At 33.1% G+C, this 18,153-nt stretch overlaps 2 protein-coding genes across 6 annotated transcripts in view; both read left to right on the top strand.

Annotated features, from left to right (window-relative positions):
• The window catches only part of LOC127788937 (uncharacterized), an 88,001-nt gene that overhangs the window by 1,052 nt on the left and 68,796 nt on the right, over nt 1-18,153 (top strand). The window lies entirely within an intron of this gene.
• Nucleotides 1-18,153, top strand: part of LOC127788904 (ubiquitin C-terminal hydrolase 12-like) — a 74,645-nt gene that overhangs the window by 20,436 nt on the left and 36,056 nt on the right. Inside the window, exon 7 of one of the 5 annotated variants that reach the window (XM_052317591.1) lies at nt 3,758-4,014. The exons of 3 other annotated variants lie outside the window; for them this stretch is intronic. In XM_052317591.1, the coding sequence (XP_052173551.1) occupies nt 3,758-3,915 (158 nt within the window). In that variant the 3' untranslated portion in view covers nt 3,916-4,014. Of the gene's footprint in view, nt 1-3,716; nt 4,015-18,153 lie in introns of those variants that run through there. One more of the 5 variants, XM_052317626.1, reaches the window with a different exon arrangement.

Raw genomic sequence — 18,153 nt, 5'->3', positions numbered from 1 at the left:
CTCTTTCAGTTTACTTACACTGAGCAAATTTTATGTTAATGCAAACAAGAGAACATTTTTCTCATACTCATGTTTATCTACTTCTCAATTTATTTATATTAACTTATGATTTATTGACTTTCTAAATAGATGTATATTACATTTGGTTAGCCACATCCAATTCTTAACCAATTCTTATTTTAATTTTGTAACTAAAAGAAATTTAATTTGGATCAAGTCCAATTTTATTTCAGATCGAACCCAAGTTTATCTTCAAAAAATTCTAAATTTAATCAACACATTCTATTAATGCACAACTAATTTTCTTAAAAGTTCAGCATTAGAATTATATTCACTTCACTCTATTTTTCACACTCGTACCATTTGTGATTCGTTAGTTATTTAGGATAAACATTTTATATTGTTGGAAATATTTTAGATCTCACATTTTTTTTATTTAATTCTCATGTAGTTTAATATTTTTATTAAGTGGTTTTGATTCGACCCAACTAAGAGGCAAATGAAGGAATTTCAAATTTAATACAACAATATGAATGTGTAATTTGTATTATAGTAACATTTGCTTCATGCATATTGCTAATCATCATTGTATTCTTAATATACTATCATGATAATATTTCTTAAAATTGCATTTAGAAAAAATAGAATCCATGTTGTTGACCCTGTGCGTGCCTGTTGACACTTATAGCTAATTTCATTTTCTTTAATTTACATTTAAGAAAAATATAATTCATGTTGTCTTGATTTATACAAGTTGATACTTATATCCTATTCATTACATGTTGTCTTTCGAGATTAAATAATAACATAAAATATGTCTTAAACAAAATAATTAATTAAAACTATATATTTCTAACTACAATAAAAGTTGGTTGTTGGTGCATGGTGCACCACCTATATATTTGAGTGAGAGTTGGTCCACCCTTCTTGGCGTAAAAGGTTTTGCCATTATGTTCACATTAGGCATGAAAGATTACGCCATTATGTTCAAATCAAACGTGAGTGATTTCGTTGAAAAATAATTTGTGGGTGAGAGTCATTCTGCCTTTTTAAGTTAATGAATATATGAATTATGGTTCTAACTTGTTTATTTTTAAATATGCATGTTTATTTGTTATCTCCTACATTGTCTTAATTACTATTTGGCATGACACGATGTGATAATTTATCTTTCAATACATTAATGTTATATTTCTCCCATTATAATACTCTTTACCTCTCACTAAGTTTTTAAAAGACTTACCCCTTAATATTTTTAGAATTATAGGTTGGCATCAACCCTAACAATAAGGATCTTGGTAGGAGATTCTAATTGGATGTACCCTAGATATAGTCCAAACTACAACACAAACACCTCATTTCACTAGATTTGTACATAAAAAACCTTATATTATAGCACGTACGTCTCACTCTCACTAAGTTTGGGATAAACTAATCCATTGATATTTTTATAATTATAGACTGGAATCGATCCTGACGGTAAGGATTGTGATAGGTGATTCTAACTATATATACCCTAGACATGCTTCGAACTAAGCACATACATCTCACTTCACTAGACTTGTGCATGGAAAACCTTATGTTTTTTTCTTTTGTGTTTTGATTAATTTCGAACATTGTAATTTTATGATGAATTTCGGTTCACTAGACAATGTTCATAGTTAATTGAGATGCTTAAATAATAAATGATAATGATACAATGTAAGATTTACTATTCTCTGTTCAAGTTTTCGATTTCATAAAGAATAGTGCGAGTCACGGTATCTGAAATTAGGGCGTCAGAGAGAGTGTGAGTGGAGTGGAGGAAAATAGTCAATCACCTATTAGTCGCTCATGTGCTCAGATGGCGGCTCCATTCCAAGTAAGGTCAGTCCTTGTTTCTTCGGGGTCTCGCTGATAACGATGATCAAGTCTTGGTTAGGGCAAGCTGGCCACGGTGTATAAGAGAATTAGATCTGTTTTTCAGAGGGTAGTGTCTGTTGGTTTGTTTGTGTCTTTGGGAAGAGCAGAATGATTAAAAAGTTGGGAATGTTTGATCTTTCCTGTAATTTTATAACAATTTTGTTTCTTAATCGCTTGGGCCTAGTTTAGGACTATTTTTTTCGTCAGTTCCCTAGTTTAGTAATACATAAGCTGTCATCAATTCTTCTTTCTTTTGATGACACACACACACACTCAAATCCTGATGATATATCTATGAACTAATTTAATATTTGCTCCAGTTACAGTAGTAAGCGTCAGAGATGGGTACACAAAAGATTTCTAACGTTGATGGTGTATTAGGTATGTATGTGATTATGAATCATCTTTATTGGTGCCACTTCACACACAACAACAACAACAACAATAATAATAATAATAATAATAATAATGCATTATTTCCATCATCATACGATATTTAATAAGCTGCAATTTTGTGTTGGAATTGCTTTGATTGCATCACTCACAGGAGTTTCAAGATCCATGAGACATGTTCGGCCGGCTCACTACCTCCTCAAAATAGAGTCTTTCTCATTGCTCTCCGAATTTAAGGTTGAAAAATGGGAGTCTGGTGATTTTGAATCCGGTGGCTATAAGTGGTGTGTCTGATATTTTTCCTACATAATTTAGTATTTAATATTATTTAACTTGGTAAGTCAGTAAGTAGTATCCCATAAAAATTGAAGGCTTTCTTTAATGGGTTTCAGGGGATTGTGCCTTTATCCAAATGGAGATAAGAAGAGAAATGGACATGGTCACGTATCACTCTACTTAGTTATAAGGGATACAAATGGTCTTCCTCCTGGTTGGGAGGTGCATGTGCAATTCAAATTATTTGTCTTCAATCATATACAAGACAACTATCTAACTGTCCAAGGTCACTGTTAATTTTCATAATTTCGCTGGAATTTTTTTTTTTTTTTATCTGTGATATCGGAGTTTAGTTGCCTAAACTTTTATGTAGTGTAGATGTTGACGGTAAAACGAGATGCTTTCGTGCCATGAAGACAGAATGGGGTTTTCCGCAATTCCTTTCGCTTGACTGCTTTGAAAACGCACAAAGAGGGTACCTCCTTGACGACTGTTGCGAATTTGGAGCAGAGATTTTCGTCATCAAATATGATGGCAAAGGGGAGTGTTTATCCATAGTGAAAGAACCCAGTGATAACACCTTCACATGGAAGATTGACAAATTCTCAACAATCACCGACACTAATCTTCACTCTGAGGAGTTCAAAGTGGGGGACCACAAGTGGTAATATATGCAGTCTTTACCCAATGTTTAATTTGGAATTAGAGAATTAATTTATGGTAGGAAAAGGAAAGGAAAATGCATATTGATCTTGATGTGATTGAACTGTTCCAAAGTAGGGCATACTACTTATACTTAACGTGGCTTTTCCTTTAAAACTCAGGAAGCTATCGTTGTATCCTAGAAGACGACAAAATTCAAATGGAGAGAATATATCCCTCTTTTTGGTTGCGGTTGATCATACAAAGCTTCATCCTCATCGAAAACTGTATGCCAAATACAAGCTGCGGGTAAGGAACCAGGTTGGGCATGCGCACCTTGAGAAAGAAGGTAAACTATATCTTCTAGTTCTGAGCTAGCTAGCTAGCTATATTGTAACTGGATAATATAATATATATATATATATAATGGATATGACTAGAAATAATAGAAATGCACTTTGATTGAATGGTGTCTCAGTTTCTTCACCTTTTTGATTGAGCAGAAAGTTCTCTTTGAACTTGCATTGGCTTTTATCTGTTGCAGCTTGTTGCGGGTTCTCTGCATCAGTTGGCGATTGGGGATTCTGGGACTTTAAGAAATTGAGCCATCTGAATGACCCATCAGAAGGATACGTAGTCAAGGATACTTTAGTTGTTGAAGTTGAAATTATGGCCATGTCTGTGCTTAAGAAGTTTCCTTAAAACTTACTATTACAGTGAACATAACTATGTAGCCAAAAACTTTTGAATATATATGTTCTTATTTCCACCCCGTAATTCTTACTTGTCTTCTCTCTGTATAGAAATCCATCTACTTGCACATACATTAAGATGCTGTAGAACATTTAACCCACAACACGGGAGTATCGGTTTCCTCTTGCCCGCAAGCTTAAGCTCTTGTATTTCAAGTTCCATCTCATTTGATGCACAATATATAAAATTGGTGTGTTTTAATATATATACATATATATGTGTGTGTGTGTGTTTTTAAATATTGAATAACATAAATAATATGGTAAAAAAATTATTAATTTTTTAAACAAGTCACAACCGAGCTTGTGAACGAGTTTATAAATGTAAATAAGTTAAGATTGAGTTTATTTATTAGCCTTGTAATTTATAAAAGACTTGATAAGTAATTTATATAAGAGTTTGAAATTATTAAGTGTTAGAAATTTGATTTCTCCATAAATAGTTTTAAAAAAATATAGTAAAGCAAGAATTTTTCATTAAAAAAAAAAAGAAAAAAATTGTAATCCCAAATTCTCAATCCATTCATATGTATAACTTTAGTTGTCACATGTGCAAGGCACATAAGGTGCAAAGAGTGCTTGCGAATGCAAAACTCGTAAAATCATGGATAACAAATAATAATTAATACTATAATAATAATAATAATAATAATAATAATAATAATAATAATAATAATTAACAATTAATATTATTTCAACGTAATATACTAGAACTCTTAACCATCCACACTAATCATTGTTTCAAATTCAAAGTCTCAGTACTAGCCGTGTTACTTAAACCTAAATGTTATAAAATAAATAAATAAACAATTAGAAGAGAGAAAAACATAAAATTGCTTTATTGTTACAGAAAAACAATAGAAACAGAGCATATTGACCAAACATAAAATTATTTAAAAAAAAAAAAAGCAAACGAAATAGAAAAAATTGCAACAGAAAAACAAAAAGAATATCTTTGAAAAGAAAATTACTGCAAGCTGGACAACAAAAAGAAAATTATATTGAAGCAACGATTTAATATAATATTAAAGCAATAATATATAAAGTATTTATGTTCTGTTTCATACACCATTCAACTGGGTTTGAAACTCCATGTTGCACCAATATCTAGTTGTGGGTGAAGATCAGATGATCAAGTCTGATTGGATGACACTTTGCAGATAAATTAGATTTTAAGGGCGTTTATTATTAAAATGAGTAAGATAAAATTATATTATTATAAAATTAAAATATTTTTTAAACCAATATATCAAATAGTCAAGATAAGGTTGGAAAGTATTTTAAGATTTTTATCAAATTGTTTGTTAAATTTTTTAAAAATACTGAAAAACACATGCATCATTTTTTTTTTATCTGTAAAGATAAAGATTAAATAAGAAGTCACGTGACTTCTTATTTAATTTCTTAAAAAAAAATTAAATAAGAAGTCACGTGACTTCTTTTCTAAGAGACGTCAGATAAATTTAATAAATATAAAAAAATATTTTTATTTAAAATACTTTTCGTATCATACGTTTTTTTTTTTCAATTTATATCTTAATTAACAATACCAACTAAATCTAAATTATCTACTTCCACCAAGCAAGATGATAGGATCAAACTGGGTTACCTTGGTGAATTGGATAAGATCTTGGAAACCTTTTAGGATAAGAATTTAAACAATATTGCATCTTCACTTTGCTAAGTGATGTCATTCATCAAAGTCTTTTAAAGTTGCGTGGTTCAGTTTACTAAATTGCTTGTTGCGGAAGATTACTAATTCAAAACAGAAAAGAGGTTACAGCAATATATAATTAAACCAAATAGATATCGAACATATCAGCCAAGAACATGATAGAGCAAGAGAAACTCCCTGTAAATAACTTGTCAAGACTCAGATCTGGGTCAGTCCAGATTATACCACCCAGGTAACACCAAAATAGGGACACCAAACCTCACGGAAGCTCACAAGGGACAAGCCACACAAGACCCCCAAATCAGAACCCTAAACCCTCTCGGCCAGAACACCAATCTTCTCCCAAAACCACACAGGTAACGTTCACCACAAGATCCATCAAGGAACAAGAACGATCACAGAGATATGAGATGAAGAACAGTACCCGAGAACTTACCTCAAGCGGATCTGTCACGCCAAGTAAATAGAGGCTACTCAGCGACCGACCATGGGCTTCCCAAAGGAAAGGAAGATCATTCCAAGAGGATGAGATCTGACCGAAGAAGGAAAGAACCAGCTTACGGATCTCAGCCATCGAAGGAAAGGATCGGGAGAGCAAAGAGAGGAAGAGAGAGAGAGAGAGAGAGGCCGTCAAATGAGGGCAAAAAAGGCAGAAAAGATGCCTTTTATATGGTGGTGTTAGGGTACGGTTGCAAAGGGCCATTTGGCTTAGGCTTGGGCTCGGCTTGGGCTTCCTTAAGCCTTGAGCAAATGGGCTCAGCCCATTTATCCTCCAAAGGCCTAATTAAGGGCTTATGGCCCGACTTTTAATGGGCTGCCAATGGGTGGTATTTTAGACGGTACTTCAATCCCGGGCCGAAGCCTATGAAGATAAACCCGAATATTTCGTCATAGCCTTGGGCCTCTTTGGGAAACAAAAAACAACAAATCTCCACCTGATTCCCAAAGAGGCCAGCAAACACAAACAGAAATATGTACAGCAAGATGCAACATAATGCAGATGATGCATAAGCAACTATCAAGTAATTTTGCCAATGTGAAGTAAATCTAGGTAGCTTTTAAATTTAGCCACAGGCAAAATTTTAGTTCCCATATCAGCAGGATTATATTCAGAAAACACTTTTTCCAATCTAATAATGTTTTGAGATACGATATCACGAATAAAATGCAGTCTCACATCTATATGTTTGGTGCGTTCGTGAAAAACAGGATTTTTACATAAATGAATTACAGATTGACTATCAGAGAAAACAGTCACATTTTCATTAAAAACGCATAGTTCATTTAGCAATCCCTTAAACCACAGAGCTTCCTTAATAGCCTTTGTAGCAGCAATGTATTCAGACTCGGTGGTGGAAAGGGCAACAATATGTTGAAGCTGAGACTTCCAACTAATGCATGATTCACACAAAGTAAATACATAGGATGATGTGGACTTCCTATTATCTCTATCACCAGCATAGTCTGAATCAGTAAACCCTTTTAATATCACATTATTAGACTTATGCTTATATATTAATCCTACATTATAGGTGCCTCCTATTATCTCTATCACCAGCATAGTCTGAATCAGTAAACCCTTTTAATATCACATTATTAGACTTATGCTTATATATTAATCCTACATTATAGGTGCCTCTTAAATACTTTAATAACCATTTCACTGCTTCCCAATGATAGGGACCTGGGTTTGTCATAAATCTGTTGAGAGTACTAACTGCATAGGCTAGGTCTGGCCTAGTACATACCATGAGATACATGACAGAACCTATAGCATTTGAGTAAGGGATTCTATTCATATATTCTTTTTCTTCCTCATTATCAGGAGATTTATCTTTTGATAATATGAAATGGTTTCCTAAAGCCAAAGATACTGATTTACTATCATGCATACCAAATCTTTTTAAAATTTTTAACACATATGCTGTTTGATGCAAAAATAACATAGAATTTGACCTATCTCTTTCAATTTCCATACCTAGGATTCTCTTAGCCATTCCTAGGTCTTTCATGTCAAATTCTCCACCTAATGCAGATTTTATGCTATTTATCTTTTTGACATCAGGACCAATAAGAAGCATATCATCAACATAAAGTAAAAGAAACACAGAGTCATCATTATTTTTGTGCTGAAAATACAAGCAATGATCAAACTCACTTCTTTTAAAACCAATTGTTTTAACAAAGGAGTCAAAACGTTTATACCACTGTCTTGAGGACTGTTTTAAACCATATAAGGATTTTTTTAAGAAACACACAAAATCAGGCTTTCTTTTGTCTTCAAAACCTTTGGGTTGATACATAAAGATTTTTTCTTCTAAATCACCATGCAAGAAAGCAGTCTTTACATCTAGTTGTTCAAGTTCCCAGTCAAAATATGCAACTAATGCAAGCATGACACGAATGGTAGTGTACTTAACAACTGGTGAAAAAATCTCATTATAATCTACCCCTTCCTTTTGTGTAAATCCCTTGGCTACTAACCTAGCCTTAAACCTTATTGGTTCTCTATCAGTTGTACCCTCCTTAACCCTATAAATCCACTTGCAACCTACAATGGACTTGTCCTTAGGTCTAGGGACTAATTCCCAAGTTTGGTTCTTGTTGAGGGAACTCATCTCCTCTTTCATTGCTTCTATCCATTCTTTTGAGTATTTACTTCTTATGGCTTCATATGTGTTAGGCTCATTTTCAGCTAGGTCTTGATAGCTTGCATAGGCTAATTCAAAATCTGAGGCTAATCTTTGAGGTAACCTATGAGACCTTCTTTCCCTATCCCTAGCTAGTTGGTAATCGAAACTGATGGCTGATCATTTTGAAAATCTACTACTGTATCTCTCTCCTCATTTACTTCGGGCTGATTTTGACTTTCTACTTCATTAGAGGTTGAAGAAGTGTTCTCCACCTGATCTGGATTCGTAGGGGCTTGGGTGCTTGAGTTTTTCAACTCTTCTTGAGGACTCTTGTCCTCATTAATTTTGTCACCACAAGGCTTTATACAAGGCATTTCTGATTCATTAAATGTGACATCTTTACTTATAATGATTCTTATTCCCTTTTGGTTTCTATCTCATAGCCTATACCCTTTGACTCCCTCAGGATATCCTAAGAAAACACATTTCTTAGCTCTCGACTCTAATTTTCCCTCATTTTGATGAGTGAAGGCTGCACAACCAAAGGTTCTAAGAATTGAGTAGTTGGCACATTTTCCATGCCATTTTTCATAAGGAGTATCACCATTTAATGCAGTTGAAGGAGTAAGATTAACTAGGTACCATGCAGTCATAACTGCTTCTCCCCATAATGACTTAGGTATATTAGAACTAATCATCATACACCTAACCTTATCTAAGAGGGTCTTATTCATCCTCTCAGCTACTCCATTCTGTTGAGGAGTGTAGGGGACTATTCTATGCCTAGTAATTCCATACTCCTTGCATAGGTTATCAAAATCAGAATTGCAAAATTCTAAGCCATTATCAGTCTTAAGGTATTTTATTTTCTTGTCAGTTTGATTTTCTATTTGAGTTTTCCAATTTTTAAAACTTTTAAAAGTTTCTGATTTATCTTTTAAGAGAACAATCCAAACTTGCCTAGAGTAATCATCAATCATAGACAAAAAATACCTATTGTCACCTGATGTGGGTTTTGATGCTGGCCCCCAAAGATCTGAATGAATGTATTCTAAGGCTCTAGAGGCTCTATGAACATTAGAGGAGAAAGATAGCCTATGATGTTTTCCTAGGACACAATGATCACAGAAAGGGATATCAGACACAAAGTCCTTACCAAAAACACCTTTATCACTTAGCAACTTAAGCTTTTAACACTCACATGTGCTAACATGTTGTGCCACTTGATAGTGACATCAGGATTGATTGATGCTATATGGGATCCTAGATTATTAATTATCTCAGCATTTAATACATAGATCCCATTTCTCCTTACCCCTTTACATACTACCATTGATCCTTTAAACATTTTTAACACCCCATTTTCAATTTTTTCAGTAAGACCACTCTTTTCTAATTCTCCAACTGAAATTAAATTTCTAGCCATTTCAGGTATATATCTAACATCTTTTAAATTTAAGACATAGCCATTGTCTAACTTAACAAAGATGTTTCCTATCCCAATGATTTTATATGCTAAGTTACTGCATACTATGGCATGCCCACCTTCAGATTCATGCAAGTTTTCAAACCAATGTTTTTGTGATGTAACATGAAATGATGCTCCTGAATCTAAGATCCATTCATGCATGTATGATTTTGCAGCAACATTAATTTCAGTGGAATCAGAATCTAAGAGCATGTAGACTTCACTAGGATCATATGAGGTTACTACATTAGCTTCTTCTTGATCCTTACCCTTTTCTTTAATTTTATTTTTCTCTGCATAGCAATCTTTAATAAAGTGCCCAATCTTACCACACCCATAACACTTTTTCCCCTTACCTCGGTTTTTGGATTTGGACCTACTTCTACCCTTTTTCTTACTACCTCCCTCTTGATTTTTAAATTAGGACCTACCTCTCATCATATGGACCTCACCATGCCTTTTCTCATGTTTAAGTTCCATTTCTTTACTTCTTAAAGAATCTATAACAATTTCAGGTGTTAAGGTATCCCTACCATACTTAATGGCATTTTTTACCTCTTTATAGATATTTGGAATTGCATTTAATAAGATCACAGCCTTATATTCTTCAGATACTGTTTCACCACAATTAGTGATATCTTGAACTAATTTGTTGAAGACATCTAAATTGTCATCTAGATCCTTAGAGGGGTCAATCTTAAAACTGAAAAAATTTTCTAACAAATAGAGTTTATTTGGTGTAGACTTCTTTACATATAATTTTTCCAATTTTTTCCATAGCTCTTTAGTTGTGTTAAGTTTTCCTACCTTTCTTAACACTGAATCAGAGAGGTGTAAGATTATTGAAGTGTATGCCAATTCATCAGCTTCTAGTATTTGTTCTTCTTTAGTACCTTCAGGGTATTTACCATCTATGGCCTTAGATACCTTTTGTTGTACTAAGATGCCCTTCATTTTTTGTTGCCAAATAGAAAAGTCCCCCTTCCCATTGAAAACCCCTAGTTCAAAGTGTGTAGTCATACTCACTAAGTATATGAGTTTCACACAGAATATGCAGCCTAATTAAATTTAATACAAACACACAGTTTTAAATTAATTCAGGCAGCAAATTCTCAAGAGATTAATAAAACAGAACTGATCAGGACTAAACAGAGTAGTGAAGACTGATAAAGTAATCAGTATTATAGATTTGCACACAGCCAAGAATAACTGATATCACACACAGTAAATTATCAGAATGACTAGGAATGTATCGGCAAAAAAAAAAAAAAAAAATTTGAGAACAGTAACAGCAGAACAAAAAGCTGATACAAAAATTTACCGAGCTAGATCTCAAGAGAGAGATCTAGAATGGAATCGGGTCGGATCTCTTGAGCCTGCCAACCTTCACGCGCCAAAGTCTGTCACTACACGCGCTGTTACCAGCCGGAGTGTAGACTGGCACGTGTCGGTCAGGGCGAAGCTACTCGGACTGATGATCACGGATCTGGGGTTGGTTTACCCCGAATCATTCACTGCACAAAGCAATAGGAGTTAACTGATTCAGGTTTCAAGTAAACCCTAAAACCACTTACCGTGAAAAAATTGATCGAAGAAACCAGAGGGCTTTTTCGATTAGGGTTTGATTTTGCACAACCCAGGAGCCACACAAGGCTCTGATACCATTTGTTGCGGAAGATTACTAATTCAAAACAGAAAAGAGGTTAGAGCAATATATAATCAAACCAAATAGATATCGAACATATCAGCCAAGAACATGATAGAGCAAGAGAAACTCCTTATAAATAACTTGTCAAGGCTCAGATCTGGGTCAATCCAGATTATACCACCCAGGTAACACCAAAATAGGGACACCAAGCCTCACGGAAGCTCACAAGGGACAAGCCACACAAGACCCCCAAATCGGAACCCTAAACCCTCTCAGCTAGAACACCAATCTTCTCCCAAAACCACACAGGTAACGTTCACCACAAGATCCACCAAGGAACAAGAACGATCACAGAGATATGAGATGAAGAACAGTACCCGAGAACTTACCTCAAGCGGATCTGTCGTGCCAAGTAAATAGAGGCTACTCAGCGACCGACCATGGGCTTCCCAAAGGAAAGGAAGATCACTCCAAGAGGATGAGATCTGATCGAAGAAGGAAAGAACCAGCTTACGGATCTCAACCATCGAAGGAAAGGATCGGGAGAGCAAAGAGAGGAAGAGAGAGAGAGAGAGAGAGGCCGTCAAATGAGGGCAAAAAAGGCAGAAAAGATGCCTTTTATATGGTGGTGCTAGGGCACGGTTGCAAAGGGCCATTTGGCTTGGGCTTGGGCTTCCTTAAGCCTTGAGAAAATGGGCTCAGCCCATTTCTCCTCCAAAGGCCTAATTAAGGGCTTATGGCCCGACTTTTAATGGGCTGTCAATGGGTGGTATTTTAGACGGTACTTTAATCTCGGGCCGAAACCTATGAAGATAAACCCGAATATTTCGTCATAGCCTTGGGCCTCTTTGGAAACAAAAAACAACATTGCTAATAGAGGTCATACCTACTGTTCAGTTGCTGAAAGATGGGTATAACCTTTCTGTTCCTACTACTAAATCATAGTCAGGTTTTACTGAAGGAACTTTACCAATTATTAATGAATGTGATTGGTTGAAATGTAACATAATCCACTTTAAGTCAACAAATTCAAGATAGATATTTCAAATGAGTGTGCACTCACGGAATTTGGGAAGAAAAGAAAAGTAAGACAGTGCAACAACCCAACAACACAACTATAGAAGCATCAAAGGGAATGAACATAAAGGAAGGGCAAATTTGTTCGTGATTCACAAGTGTAGGAAAGAGCTGCTTTTATAGGTGAAAATGTGAATGTTGGGAGAAAGAGAGAATCGGCTGAAGGATAAGAAGATAAGGTAGAAAATTAATTCAACTGCTGAAGAAGATAAGAAGTGACTCCGTCAACAAAAACATGGGCTCTCTCAATTATTGAAGATCAATTCAAAGGAGGGGTAAGACAAGAAAAAGAAAACCGAACAAAAAATTGTAATGTGTGATCTATCTCGTGAGCAAGGGGCGAAAATCATCAATTTTGCATTGGACTGGGCTGTTCTCATGTGCAGAAGGCCCAATTCTTTAACAGCTTTTGTAAATTCAAGTAGAGTCAATATATATATATATATATATAAAGATGATAAAAGTTTTTCATTGTATTAATGTGGGACAAAGACTCTTTATAGAGCATTTAAAATATCACATGTTTTACAACACATTTCCCCCTACCCAGTTTGGAGGGATACACATGAGCTTCCTCCTGGTGGTTGGGAGGTTTATGTGCACTTCAAATTATTTGCGTTTGATCAAATATCAAACAAGTACCTAACTGTTCAAGATATCCAATTTTCGTAATTTGTCTACATATCTTCTATTGTGATATGGACTTTTAGTTGCATACACGTTTATGTACATGTTGAAAAGAAAAGTGAGATGGTTTCGCGCCTTGGAAGACTGAATGGGGTTTTGCCCGGTTCCTTTCACTGTAGACGTTCAAGAATCCACCAAAATGGCTACCTCCTTGGAATAACACTTTTACTTGGAAGATTGACAAGTTTTCAGCAATCGCAGACTTTTATCTGAAATCTGAGTAGTTTAAAGCGGGGGAACACAAGTGGTATGCAGTCTTTATCCATCCTCTCTGGACAAGTATCTTACTATCCGTAGTAGTTAATTTGCCATGGTTTGGCCACAAATCTTCTATTATCATGGATGATATCGAGTTAATTAAGTGCTTAGCCATTAATGAAGTGCTTTCATGCCATGAAGACTGAAGGGCATTTTTTGCTGGGTTTCTTCCCTTTCTTTGGACACTTTCAACGATTCATTGAAGGGGTACCTCCTGTTATTTTGGAGCTGAGGTTTTTGTCGTCAGATATGCTGGGAAAGGGGATTGTTCACCCATGATTAAACAACCTTATAATAACGGTTTGCCTTGGAAAATTGACAGATTTTCATTCAAAGTCAGGGAACATAAATGGTATATGGTCATTACCTTCGATCTGAAACCAAGGATTTCGGAAAGAAAAAGAGGAAGGAATTAAAAAAAATGGATGTTACTGTATCAATGGAAAAATACATGTATATACAAGAAGAAGAAATTGAGTGAACTGAATGAAAGACCTGTCAAGTGGATACATAGTGAATGATACTTTAATTATTGAAGTAGAAATTGTGGGCATGTCTGTGCTTAAAAAACTTACCATAACTAGTCAAGAGAACTAGATTAAACACCCATAATACCCCCAAAGCAAAGCCACCCAGCCCAGGTTTTCTTTCTGTTCTTTTGTCATCCGGAGGTGTGACAGAAAATGAGGGACACTTTTATTCTCTTTTCATGCCAATGTATGTTAGCAAGGCTTAAAAGTGTTAGCAAGTAAGAAGTGGTGAAATGTCATCAAGATGCTTGCCTCACTCTGGATAATTGAAAGTTTCATTTGTCAAACAGTGTCGTTTGATTTGAAATTAGTTCCCTAGGTATGAAGAAGGAAGTCATTTGCATAAACTCAAAAAATAATAATAATTAAAAAAAAAAACACGAATTTTCAATAGAATATAATCTGTTTAATTTGGGGACTTATTAGTCCGCCGCATCCACGTCGGCTTGCTGTAGCATAGCATGGCGGATCCGCTACTGGGTAAAAGAATTATTATCATAGAAAAATTAAAAAAGAAAAGTATATGTAAATAGTGTGATTTTTCATACGTTTGTATACATTATCACTGGTCCAAAAATCAGACAAATAATTATGCTGTAAAAGTCAATGCAAGTCCATGTCAATGGCGTGACACTCTCCTGGGACACCACCACCAAACCAATTTCATTATTAGTTTTCCCTTCAATTATTATGACTTAATACTGGGAAAAAAAATTTATTATCTTTATATATATATATATATAAGCAGGATAGTTTGGCAAAGAGTTTCTCCCCTAAATTTTGTATTAATTATTAAAAGTATTAATTATTATAGAATTAATAATAAATTTTTCAATACTAATTATAGGTTTTTCAATGTATTATTTTGTGTATATTAAATATTTATTTAATATACACATAATAAAGTAAGATAGTTTGTAAAAGAATTCTTCCCTCTAAAACTTGCATTAATAATAATTAAATTATATTTATCTTTATATTATTATTATTTTTATTAATATTATTATTATTATTATAAAAGTAGAATAGTTTGCCAAAAAAAAAAATTCCTCAAAACTTGTATTAATTATAATTAAATTATTATTACTAAAAGTAGTAGTAATTAATAATTACTATAAAATTTCTAATACATGAGTTTTTCAATACTAATCATAGGTTTTTCAATGTATTATTATGTATATATTAAATATTTAGTTAGTAAATAATTTATTATGAACACAATTAAATAAATGAATATACATTATGCACGTAAGTAATTTTTAGTCTGTAAAAATAGATACACACCAAGAAATTACACAAGATATAGCTAGAAGATCATTTTTATATTGATTTTTCATAGTCTTTCCGGCTTACTTGTTGAAAAATTATTACAAATTATTTATAATATGTATATTATTTATCCACCTGTTTAAATATTAGTTAACTTCTAAACATGGATTTTTCAATGCATTATTATTTTTTATATAAATATTTAGTTATTAAGTAGTTTGCCAAGCATTTTTTTCTTCAGCCAAAGTATTTTTACCTCTAAAAGTTGCATTAAATTAAAGATAGTAATAATTAATAATTAAAGTAAAAAATTAAGCATGAGTTTTCAATACTATTTATAATATTTATTTATAACTTAATTTTAAACCCAATTAATTTTCTCATCAATTAATTAAAAATATTTATAATATTGTTTTTGATTAATTCTTCAATTAAACCCTCAATCAATCAAAAATAAATATTATTTTTGAAGAATATGAATACACAACTTGAACTATTAATTAAGTCATAGAAAATTATTCATTTGTATAAAACAAAAATAATTTGCATTTAGTACTTATTATTCCAAAGCAATTGGAAACCTCCTATAAAGTATTTTAAATTTTTTTACTATCAATTAAATAAATATTATTAATAGAAATTTTGAATAAATAATTTAAATTATTAATTATGTCATTTATAGATATTTAATTTCTCAATGAATTAAAAATAAATATTTATTTTATAAATATTATTAATCAAAAATATTTATAATATTTTTTTTATTAACTCCTCAATTATTAAAAAATAAATATTAATGTATGGATTTTTCAATGTTAATTAAGATTTAACGTATCACATTTGCAAAACTATAGAAGAAAATTAATACATAGTGAAAGAAAAATAAGTCAAAATTTATATTTTCAAAATTTTGTTATCACTATAAAAATTAAATTTCAAGATCAGAAATTAAAAATTTTGAGTAAATTTTTAATTTCTATTAAAAAATCCATAATTTTTCACATTTAAGAGTTTTAATTTATATTTATAATTTATAAATAAATATATAATATAATAAATAATTTTATTTTATTAATTAATCAATCACTACCTTTAATTTATTGTAAGATTAATGCATGAGTTTTTAATACTAATTAAGATTTAAGATATTATATTTTTAAGAGTAATATATAATTTTTTAAATATTAATTAAAATTTAATTTTTAAATTTATTATAATTATACCACCCGTGCATCACACGGGTGAACACTAATTTTAAACTAAAAGGCTTTCCTTCGTTTGGAAGTCTGGGTTGAACGGACAGGTGGGTGGGTTTTTAGTCTTCTTCCACATCTATACATCATCTCACTATTTAGCTAAAATATTTGATCCTCAAATATATATTAGATGGGTAAATAACCTCATTATTATGTCATAATTAAAGAAACACAATATATTATTTTAAAAAATCGACTGACTCATCGTGTAAGAAAAGAGAAACTGGAGGCTCCTTTGCCACTTCAATATTTGTAAACAAACAGAGGCTCTTAGAGATCTTCAAGGGAGTGCCATTTTGGAGTGCTAAATTACTTATTTATAACTTTGAATAGTGTTATAGTACTTCTAAAAAATAAATCTGCTCCAATGGCAAGTGTCAAAATAGAGGTATCATTAATATTTTAATATTTTTTATTAAATTTTAAATTCAAATAATTAATATTTTATAATAAAAGTTGAAATAGACCAATTAAAAATGATGATTGGAGATTACATCTCTTCCTTTTTCTCTCTCCAAATATTGTAAAAATGGCACCTCAAAAGAGTTATTGCCATTTTACAATCCCATATCTCACCCCTATTGGAGTGGTTAATTTTTAATCCAGGGTGTCATTTTGACGATTATGGAAATGGCACCCCAAATGCCACTCCCCATTAGAAATGCTCTTAGGCTATCTCCAACAGTGTTATTTTCAACTCGCCAAAGCTATTTGTGGCCAGAATCTTCCAGAAAATGAGCTCCAGCAAAGCTCGCTATTGTTATTTTTGCTCACTAAATTCTTGACAACCTTGGAATACATCGTCAATGTTGGCGATTGAATTTTTCTTCCTATCTCCTCCTCACCCCCCAACTGCTCAAGGCGAGAAGAGAGAACCAGATGCGGGAATGGTGAAAATGAGTTGCAAGGCAGCGGCGCCAGCAGCAGATCCGGCGGCACACACCAGATCCGGCGGCCACGAACAATAGCAGCAGCAACGAGCATCGGCGACACTAGCAAATCCGACGGAATAGCAATAGTAACTTGCAGCGTCTTCCCTGCAATAGATCTGGCGGAACAAAAACAGCAACAGCAACCAACAGTGTCTTCCCTGCAACAGATTCGGTGGAACAGCAACAACAACGAGCACCGTCTTCCCTCGATGAGTCTTCTTCAACAGTTTTCTCAGCAAATCTTCTTCAGCAGCTTCCTCGGCAAATCTGTTTCTGTAAATTTCATTTTAATTAACTCTTGCTACAGCGCAACCTATTTAGTTTCCTAATTTAATATTCTTTTCCCTACTTACTTTTTTAGAATGTTCGATTGGTCTTACCTTTTTCATTCTTTAGAATCAATACTTGATATTTTTTTTGATCTAAATTGGAAGTAAGAATTGCCATGACGGATTTTCTTCTAAATTGTTGAAGCGTTAGAATAAAAGTATCATATAGAGCTTGAGATTAAAGGATAAGGAAGGGATCCATAAAATTGAAGACAATGAGTGTAATTTTTTTTTTTTTTTACTTCTGTAAGTTGGCTACACTATGTGATAATCTTTATATAATTTCTCCCAAGTTGAATTTTCTGTGTTAATTAAATTGCTTGGTGTTTGTTAGATCATGTTTTGTTTGGAGGCGGAAAAGAAGTGGAATTTGTATTTTAATTTTGCATAATTAGGTTAATCTCCTATTAGTAGCATTATTGGGGA

The sequence above is a fragment of the Diospyros lotus genome, chromosome 1 (assembly GCF_014633365.1).
Source record: "Diospyros lotus cultivar Yz01 chromosome 1, ASM1463336v1, whole genome shotgun sequence".
In the NCBI taxonomy this organism is placed as follows: domain Eukaryota; kingdom Viridiplantae; phylum Streptophyta; class Magnoliopsida; order Ericales; family Ebenaceae; genus Diospyros; species Diospyros lotus.
This window is presented reverse-complemented; position numbering and strand designations above follow the sequence as displayed.